The 9,822-nt window shown below is 41.4% G+C and overlaps 3 protein-coding genes across 3 annotated transcripts; 2 read left to right on the top strand and 1 right to left on the bottom strand.

Moving 5' to 3' along the window:
- Positions 1 to 3,391: 3,391 nt before the first annotated feature.
- LOC131882638 (beta-1,3-galactosyltransferase 1-like) lies at positions 3,392 to 5,515 on the top strand. Its single transcript, XM_059229850.1, has 4 exons — positions 3,392 to 3,492; positions 3,552 to 4,095; positions 4,169 to 4,432; positions 5,051 to 5,515. The coding sequence occupies exons 1-4, from the start codon at positions 3,443 to 3,445 to the stop codon at positions 5,438 to 5,440; spliced, it is 1,248 nt and encodes a 415-aa protein (XP_059085833.1). The 5' UTR covers positions 3,392 to 3,442; the 3' UTR covers positions 5,441 to 5,515.
- Positions 5,516 to 5,727: 212 nt separating this feature from the next.
- On the top strand, positions 5,728 to 7,184 carry LOC131882823 (putative ankyrin repeat protein RF_0580). The gene is made up of 2 exons (XM_059230095.1): positions 5,728 to 6,261; positions 6,322 to 7,184. The coding sequence occupies exons 1-2, from the start codon at positions 5,835 to 5,837 to the stop codon at positions 6,690 to 6,692; spliced, it is 798 nt and encodes a 265-aa protein (XP_059086078.1). The 5' UTR covers positions 5,728 to 5,834; the 3' UTR covers positions 6,693 to 7,184.
- A 183-nt stretch (positions 7,185 to 7,367) lies between these two features.
- LOC131882822 (F-box/LRR-repeat protein 2-like) lies at positions 7,368 to 9,215 on the bottom strand. The gene has a single exon (XM_059230094.1). The coding sequence runs from the start codon at positions 8,639 to 8,641 to the stop codon at positions 7,376 to 7,378; it is 1,266 nt and encodes a 421-aa protein (XP_059086077.1). The 5' UTR covers positions 8,642 to 9,215; the 3' UTR covers positions 7,368 to 7,375.
- Between the last annotated feature and the right edge of the window lie 607 nt (positions 9,216 to 9,822).

Here is a 9,822-nt window from a genome sequence, read left to right as displayed (position 1 = left end):
AGAGGCGTTTACTCGGTGTGTTTTCCTGCCAGCTTTCAGTCAAGCTGAGGTATTTAAAAGTTTCAGCCTAAAGCCCAAAGCTCAACAAACGCAGTACTGTTTTATGATAATTTTTCTTGAAGACTTCAACTTCTTCAGGAGACAAGTCTAAAAAAATCAATTACGTTTTGCAATGATAAGGCTGCCGGTGTAAGGGGGGAAGCAAATAGAAGCATTTGTTAACTAAGCCTCCTTTTAACCGTATTGACAAGAAAGTACTGCCATTGCAAGCGAAAGTGATCCCAATTTGTCAAAAATTTATCAAAAGAAACTACCCTTTGAACGGTAGATGGCGTTAGCTTCTGAAACTTGAAAAATTCTTTTGTCCAGAAGGTTTTAGCGTTACTGAAAATATTTAGCGTACACACTTACTGATCAGAGTTTGAGTTACAGTTAACACTCCTTCATGTTTACGTAGACTAGATAAAACGTGTGTAGATTGTTTGATGTTTCAATTAATAAGCCTCTTTAATGAGGAGCCTTGAAAATGTGTTTTCGTATTTAGATAATATTCATATTTGAGTCCATAACATCACAACAGGATTCTGTATTTGATACGACCTGGAAATCGGACAAGAAAACCATGAAATAAGCAGTTCTGATCTCACATCGTGTAACTTCGTGGTCCCCTGGACTTTTCCCAGAAAACAACGTATTTTCGGGTTCATGAAGTAAAACAGTATTTTTCAAAAAAAAGGGCTGGATTGAGACCCTCTGTTCTCTGAAGACACGAAGGGTAACTTTAATGAGATCCAATTTTCTTCGGGGGTTTGCTCAAGTTGACATGAATTGAGCATCTTGGGCGTAGCAACCGTTCCAGGCTCTTGAAAAAAAGAGTTTTTTCGATTTTCTAGTGTTGACCCTCCCATCGTTTGCCACCAAAAGTCTTTCCTAGCGGTACGCCATTGATCACAAGAATAAAGTAGGCAACAGTTCTATCTAGGGCCCTGTTTTTTTAATACAGGGCATTAGTTCTAACTAATTCTGCCCAGTTAAACAGTTTTGTAGACATGCTGTCTTCATAACAGTTAACTTTTGCAAAGATTACTCGTTGTCTACAGTGCTAGACACAAATAGGATTCGAAAAGTGGCTTTTTTCGTGGTTTGGTTTTTCACGGGCTTTTCTAACCGCTACAGGGAAGGTAATCCCCAGTAACTATTAAAATGAAAGAATTATAATTTCGTCTATTTATTACCTTTCAATTTTTATATGATATTTGGTCTACCAATCGAATTTGAGTGGCAGACCGAGCTAGTCCTTGAATGTAGGGTTGATCTGAATGCTGTCTAAAAATTTGCCCAAGTCTGACTTGAAAGATGCAACCGGATCAACAAGGCCTACGTATTCCTTACGGATATTAGAGGGAAGCAAATTAAACAATGAAGGAGTCTGAGAAAGATGAGATGTGTTCTTCATTGTTCGAACTAGCTGGGAGTTATTGAGGGGTTTGAAGGTGCTCTCGAAAGGCACATTAAGCCTCGACGGTCACCAAAATTGACCCTAAAAACAGGGTGTCTATTTTCTCTTAGAGAAAAAAGAGAAAAATGCCTTCGGATTCGACCTGACCTCCTGAACCACCTTACTCCTCAGTTTGTAACTGGTCATATTCGATGGAGGCCTTAATCTTACCCTGAACTATGTCCAATATTTTATCGGAGACTAGCCACAATTACTGGATTCGAAGTGCTCTTCAGCCTTTTTGCTAGTTTGCAAACTCTTTTGAACAAAGTCTTCCTATATTTGGAAATTTTGTCCGTGTACCACCTTTCAGAACACATTCAGAGATTGCTAAACTGGAGCAAACTCCCTAAAAACTGAAACTAACTTATCAATGGCTGCAACTATGGACGATTCCTGTTTCAGAAATTGAAATCAGGTCAAGTTCTTCTAATCTTTCTATAATCAACGGCCAATGTTCATCTTTGAACTTGAACTTAGCCAAACCAACTTTTTGGCCGGTTTTACTCTAGAGCATGCCGGCTTTTGAGTAATGGTCGACCATCTCAAGAACATGATGATCTGACAGATTAGTAGGTGTCACATGGACATACTGGATCAGATCAGGGTCATTGGAAAAGACCAAGGCGAGAACGCTATTCTCTCTAGTGGCTACCCAACGTGCTGGGAGAAATTGCGCAAGATCGCGAATTCTTCAGCTTTTCGAACGACTGAGATGTCGATTTCGAAATGGGAATATACCCATCAGGACTAACCTCCCACTCTAACAACGCTAGCCGGAAATTAAAGTCCCCTACAAAGAAAACTTCGAGCAAACTGCCAGGTCCAACTCATTTCCAGTGAATTGGACAGCTGACGAAAAAAGAGCTTGCTGAACAAGAAGGGGGTCTATACATTGTAACAATAGACAAATCAAGACCTCGAAGAATGACAAACTAAGACCTCTACTTCTCCATTCGACATTTGTACATGACTAATGTGCAAATATCATTCCTAACATATAGGCATACGCCCCCTGTGGAATATGGGATTATCAGGGCGTATCCTATCACAACGAACTAAGTTGAAACCAACTATGGTTAGTTCTTCATCTAAGACCCCTGGCCGAAGCCAGGTTTCTGTTATAGAAGATGAATGCAATCTCTCTCTCAACGGCTAGTTCTTCTAAGATCTTAACTTTTGTGCTGCCTTTTTTAGAAATCAAGACAATGCACGTTCAAATATAGCCCTTTACGGGCCTCTCTTTGACGGACCAAGTTCACAAGATCTTGGACCATCCTTTCTAACCGTAAAAAATCCCTCTTATCAACAAAGCTACGTTCTACTGGAGCAATGCATGAGCTAATGGGGATGGTTGGGTTTTGAGGAATGGGTTGGGCAGCTACATTTGAATAGGAACGTATTTGGGAATAGGGGTGGGGCAAGGAATATTAGGGAGGAGAGTTTTTATAGGAAAAGGGGTGGATTGGGTATTTGAAGGAAGAGGAAGGAATTGGGAGAGAGGGTGGGGGGTAGGAGGAGAGGGAGGGAGGAAGCTAAATGGGTTAAGGAAGGGGGGTGGGGTGGGATTAGGTTTAGGAATAGGGTCAGCTCTAAAACTACGAAACTGAGCTATTCCTATTTCTCGCTTTCTTTGCGTCCCTTCAACATGGACGGAGGTACACGCGTACAACGCTCTCCCCGGCCAGATTATTGCTAATTCTATTCACCTTGATGTTGGGCACTCGTTTCTAATCCTGGTTTTGTCTTCCTTGAAAAAGAAATTATTCAACTTACAGGCTGTTTCTGATATTGCATTGGTCATTCTTTTTCTTGGCCATGAGAATTCGAAAGTGGAGAAAAATGTTTCAAGTGATCGTCCCCTTGCTGATTATAGTAGCTCTTACTATGAACTTGATTTTCACCTTCAATGCTTTAAACCGCGAAGTCCAACCAACAGGCTCCATGAATGATCCTAATATACCCAGCAAGACGATAAAGGGTTCAGAATCAAAGTGAGTTTCGAATCAGTTTTCTCCAACTATTTGACAACTACAGCCAAGTTTCTATCCAGATCAGATGAAAAGGTGTTGAACGTGAACCATCACTCTTTGCGGGAAGCTATTATGAGCCAAGTAGGACAAGAAGTGGTGAAAGTCGCAGCCAAAAGCCTATCAGCCAGAACGGTCAAATATGTTCATTTCACCTATGGCGATCCGAAGGCCTACCAAGGTCCAATTGTGGATGGTTGGCCCCCTGGGAAAGAGAGGAACCTTCCCAGATACCTGAACGGTAAGGAGCGTCCATTTTTGATCCAACCAAATGAAGGACGGAATGTATCAGGAGACGTTTTATTCATGATACACTCATCACCTGAGAAAATGTCCATGAGAGATGGGGTGAGGAAGACTTGGTTCTTCTATCAAAGCTTTTGGAAAACAAGGATGACGGCCTTATTCATTGTGGGCCTTCACAAAGATCCTAGTATAAATCAACGGGTTCGGGATGAAGCGGAAACCTATGGGGATATTGTTCAAGCTAACTTCGATGATCACTACAACAACCTCACCATCAAATCCCTGTTTTGTTTCAAGTATGCGATTGAAACTAAATGGATTGTAAGCTAAAATTGAAGCTGATAACTGGAACAATGGTATTGAAAATCGAAACAAACACGTTTGGTTTTTGCAGAAACCGCCAGAATTCCTGTTCAAAGTGGACGACGACTCATTTGTGAATGTGGCCCATTTAGAGGAACTATTGAACAAGTTGGGTAGCAATCCCAAGAAGCTGCTCATTGGCCATTTGTTACCTAACAATCCCTTGCCCAAATTGGTGCTACCTGCCGAAAAGGATAATAACTTTACCAAAAAATGGGTGTCACCTTCCTACATGTTCAATGGGCCCGTTTATCCACCTTTTGTCAGTGGATCGGGTTACTTCATGAGTATGGATGTAAGTGCGCTATGTGAACAATATAAAATGTTTGAAATCCCCTCTAACTATATTTGGAGATCGAAAGTCTTATACTTCGATCAGAAAGAGTATTGTAAGTCTAATCAATTAAAAAGGGTTATTTCTGTTCCACTTGACCCCATCCGCGGACTTCTAGAAATATGAACTATGAATGGCCTTCAAGACGGTCTATTTTGGACAGGAGTAGCTCAATGTTAATGAATTAAGAACTTACATTACCATTTAAGTTGTTCAATCTGAAGTTTATCAAAAAATACTGTTATCCAAAGAAAGCTGATGGTTCCATTACAATGGAGTAACGCCACCTCCAAACTTTCCAAGGCCAATTTTTGTTCACTTTCTTCAGCTTGGCAAAAAAAAATATCATGTTAAGTGCTAATAGTCCATAGCGTCCATAGGTCCGTCCATAGGCCGAACAGCCGATACTACAACACACTTAACATAGGACCGACATTATTCATAATAATTATCAAGTACTTTTTGCAGTTTTGAGCCAAATGCTTTTGTGTCGCAGGTTTGGAAATTCGTTATGTCACAAATAAATCCGTCTTCCAGCCAAACTCGTCCGATAAAAATTGATCTATTTCCTTGTTTTAGGCCGTGCATTGTATTTACAATGAGGTTTTGAAGCTCCCCTTCTTTCACCTGGAGGATGTGCTCATTACCGGATTTGGCGCCCAGAACTGCAATATCACCCTCACGGACTCGAACCAATTCTTCGCTGGCCCTCCGTTGGTGTCCGACATCGTGTCGGACGACATCATGGTCCACTACACCAACAGCTACACAAAGAACATCCTGCTCAAAATGGCTTTGTTCGACTTCTTGCAAGCCAAGTACAATGCGCTCATTGCCCAACTTGGGTCTAAAACTGACGAGAAACCATGGAATTTGCCATCAAACTACTACTTCAACACAACGATGTTTCAAGAAGAATATGTTGGACGGATACCTAAAGCTGAACTCGAAGCCAAAAAGAAAACTTGACTGTCATGTCATTTAGAACAACTTGAAATAGTGTCAAAAATGCCAATACACTTGGTTACAAATTGGATATGAAAGGGAATAGACCCACTTTGAATTCATGCATACGTCTTCACTAACAACATTTTAGTCGCTCTGACGTAATAGAACAAAAATAGAATATCTTGGCACTCCTCTCAAATGATTGTGCCAACGAAAGGTGCACATATGCGGCATGTGTTAGGTACTTCATGATGCTCCACTAGAGGGCGTTACCTCCAAACATGTTCTGTGTTTTGAATGGAGTGACCTGTGGGTAAGAGGGGATTTAAATGCGTGGGTGTTCACAGTGTACAACCACTCTGCAGTCATCAATTCAACTTCTGCTTAACAGAATTGAAGCGCTCATGCCCCAAATATGCCTCGAAAAACATGGCAAAAGTTAATGTGGGATGCGGTTAGTCGCAATGAGATCGAAGCTGTTCAACATCTACTCAATGAAGACCGCGTGAAAACTGAGATTCCAACCCTCAAAGTGTGGCGCAATGAAGAGGCACCATTACATCTGGCCGCATATTGCGGATACAATGACATTCTGGCACTTCTCCTCAATCATGGGGCGGATATTGACAGCTTCAATGTGTATTCTGATGGTTATAAAGTGACTTGTATACACTTTGCAGTGTACAGGAACAAGGTGGGCACTGTCAAGTTCCTGATGGAACATGGGGCAGATCCTGCTTTAGTGGGGAAATGGGGATCAACCCGTGGAGATGCCTTTGATTTTGCCCGGCAGAGAGGGCTACGCTCCTTGATCACCATTCTAAGGAGTTCTACGCCAGACGGTAACTAGGGGGCGCTGTCCTTCTCAAGGTGACCACAATTGGTTTTGTATTATATTGCAGATGATTCAAGTGATAATGGTTTCAAACCAGAGGTGGTTGATGAACTGGACCAGATTACCCAAGGGAAGGTAATGGAACTACGTGAGAAGCGCTCCAAGTTACAATCAGAATTGAAGAAACTGGAAAAGGATTTGGCCCAGCTCACCACCAACGTCAAGGGCTCAGAGGTCAACCTGGAATGCTCGGTGTGCCTGACTGTGCCACAGAAGAATATATTGACTTGTCGAAAATGTGATGTCCTCCTGTGTCATGCTTGCCAAGACCAAGTCAAGGTGTGTCCCGGATGTAGGTCCAACTTCGACGAGGACTTGCCTCATCGGAATCGATGGGCTGAGAAGCTTGTGAACATATTACACGGAAAACTGGACTGAAACATCAGTCTCACAGAAAGTACAGGGCTGAAATTATTCAATTTGACATTTTAGAGGTAGATTGTGACGAGTCCGACTATTACCTGGCTCATCGATGATAGATCAATCTTTTCCCTTTTTTTCAGGTGGCTTTCTTAGAGTTTTTTTTCATGTAAATGCACTCGTCTGCGAATTGATAGCAGCGGTACATACGTCCAAAATTGGTTTTTGAAGAGCTTTTATAACCTTTCATCAATTTTAGGTTGACGCTTATGTCTACATGTATTTTAAGATCTTCTTCACTGCATTGACTCATCTATAAGTTTTGCCACAGATGCATGTTGATTGACAAAACACAAAATAAGAGATCCTTAAATATGTTATGATCTAATGCAAATGTTATGTTTTTTTGGTCACTATTGAGGGATTATACTACTTCAAGTGTGATTGAGACATCGAGCAATTATTGAATTTGAAAACTGAAATATATTTCTACAATGTTAATACATAATACATGAATGGAACAGATGATTAAACCGGCAACGAAACAAATTGTAACTATTTTTCTATCACAGATCATGAGATATGTATGCACACACACACATACTCGCAATAACGGCGGGTGTTTGTTCGGTATATCGGACAGCCGTTGCAGATTCTTCCCAAAGGCCAATCTTAATAGTCAGGTGATTGCACATTTTTGATTAATCAGATTGAAATACAAAACTCTCCCCGTAATAATTGATCACTGTTAGAGTCGGTTTGGCCCTGACCATATCTCGCATGATATCATCATTAATATTGGGACATTGCTGAAGATCAAGGTATACCAAATTCGGGAGTTGCTTCAGCATAGGAACCATTGGATTACTAGACAACTTGACGATTCCGGTAAGGCCCAGGGATTCTAAATCCGGACATCTCTCGACCACTACACCTACTCCCCTATCTGTGAGCTCCCAACACCAATTAAGATCAAATCTCTTAAGTTTTGAACAACTCATGGCGATGGAGATCAATCCATCATCTCCTATCCCCGAACATTCCGACAAATCCAAGGACGTCAGACAGTTCAATTTTCCGGTGCTGAATGCAAGAACAAAGTCAGAGTCTGTAAGCATCTTGCCCCGTTTGATCGTCAAGACCTTTAATTCTGTTAAACTTAAGACAGCTGCAAGTGCCTCACCGTCCATATTTTCAGCAAAGCTGACGTCCAGGACGGTTAACCTGAGGCAAAGCCGTAGTTTTAGATATGCTTGGGCCGACAGACTCTCCCCATCTAGTTCCAAAGACTTGAGATGCTCTTTCTGTTGGTCAATGAGAACCTCCACACCTCGATCCCCGACTTGAGTTATTTCCTTGATGTTAATGGATTGAATGCGAGTACACTTTGTTGCCAATTCAACCAACCCATCATCATCTACACCTCGGCAATCGAAAAGGTTAATCCTGGTTAGGCTTGATAAGGAGAAAGCATATTCTCCTAAATGATGTTGTTCCAAACCGGATCCCCACAGGTTGAGCTCTTTCAGGCAGCTGTGCCTATCTGCTAACGTCTCAAAGAAGTCAGTTTTGAGCTTGGAGCAATAGATCAGCTCCAATGTTCGCATCATGGGACAAACTTCAAGGGCAAGCACGGCAAGTTCATTGGAGTCAGATCTTTCTCTCATGCGAAGCTTTTGCAACATTGGAGATCTCGACAGGAGGAGAGAACACTCTTGGAATTCCATGGTTTTGTCTCTGGGAAGCCGAATATCGGTCCATAACGATGCATCCATGGCAAGCTGATAAAATCTCTTTGACACTAAACATATCTTTTGAGCCAGGTCCGTTTCACTGACGTAGGAAAGAATTTTGATTAGGATTTCGTCTGGAAGTTGATCAAAGATACTTGGTTGATACTTATCCAGATGGTCATCTTCAGTATCTTCAATGTCTTCCAGAATAAGGTCGTTACTTTTTTCTTCCATGTTGATCAACTTTTAAATCTCAGAAAATCGATTTAGGCATTTGTTTTGTTTTTATAAGCTTTAATGGGCGGTTTTAGAAAAAAGAAAACCACTCAACCTCTTACTTGTGTTCACTGTCTCAGTTTATTCATATTCTCATAAAATGTATCATTAGTTGGTAGTATATGCATAAATTTCCCTCAACAGATTTACACATGTTAGAAACTTCTAGGTTTTTTTGCAAGAAAATGCAGAATGATCATCATACGGAATTCAATTCAGAGTGGGGGTCTCTCTTTTTCGATTTTTGCTCTATACACATTGCAGAGGGGCAATCTTGAAATGGAACTAGGATTTGTCAATATGAACTAGCTGAAAGGGGGCGGTGGAAGTGGGTGGAAGTGGGTGGAAGGGGTGTTCTTTGGTATTCAGTTATTCGAAGAGAGGCTGAGCCCGTCAATCCCAAAGAGGGGGAAAATCAACCAAACTTGGCATTAGGGGAGGGAAAGAATTGACCTGAAAATGATCAAAAAATTGGAAACAAATGGGGGCATTCAGTTTTCATTTATATTATAATTTCCTATGGACTGGTTTCTTNTGAGCCCGTCAATCCCAAATAGGGGGAAAATCAACCAAACTCGGCATTAGGGGAGGGAAAGAATTGACCCGAAAATGATCAAAAAATTGGAAACAAATGGGGGCATTCAGTTTTCATTTATATTATAATTTCCTATGGACTGGTTTCTTTGTTCCTCGCCGCGGATGCCCTCTTTAGCGTTGGCACTGAATCTCTTCCAAACTTGACACGCTCAGCTAAGTACACAAAAGAGGCCCTTCACAAGAAGAGTGCGATCCCGTCAAAAACGCGAGAGGTCAGAGACTTTTGGTGGTCTTGAGATTTTTGGAAAAGGGCCCTCCGCCCAGGATGATCAGAAGAGAGAGTCTAGTAATGTAGTGTATGGACGAATGAAAATAAGATTTGTCAGATGAGTTATTTATCAAATAATCATTCTGATTGCCTTGCGAACAGGCTTGGACAAATTTGTTTTAGTTCCAGGGTCTTGTGAACCTCGGGGTAGTCTCCCTGCCATCCCTAGACGGGGGCGATAGGAGAGCAACGGGATGTCGGTTGCAGCTAACAGGTTCAAAAGATCTGGCATAATTCTTGTATGAGATAATTCTTCAAAGTTAGTGGCGAGGTA

Source organism: Tigriopus californicus, chromosome 6 (assembly GCF_007210705.1).
Source record: "Tigriopus californicus strain San Diego chromosome 6, Tcal_SD_v2.1, whole genome shotgun sequence".
Classification (NCBI taxonomy): Eukaryota; Metazoa; Arthropoda; class Copepoda; order Harpacticoida; family Harpacticidae; genus Tigriopus; species Tigriopus californicus.
Note: the sequence above shows the minus strand (reverse complement) of the source record. Positions and strands in the feature narration are given on the sequence as shown.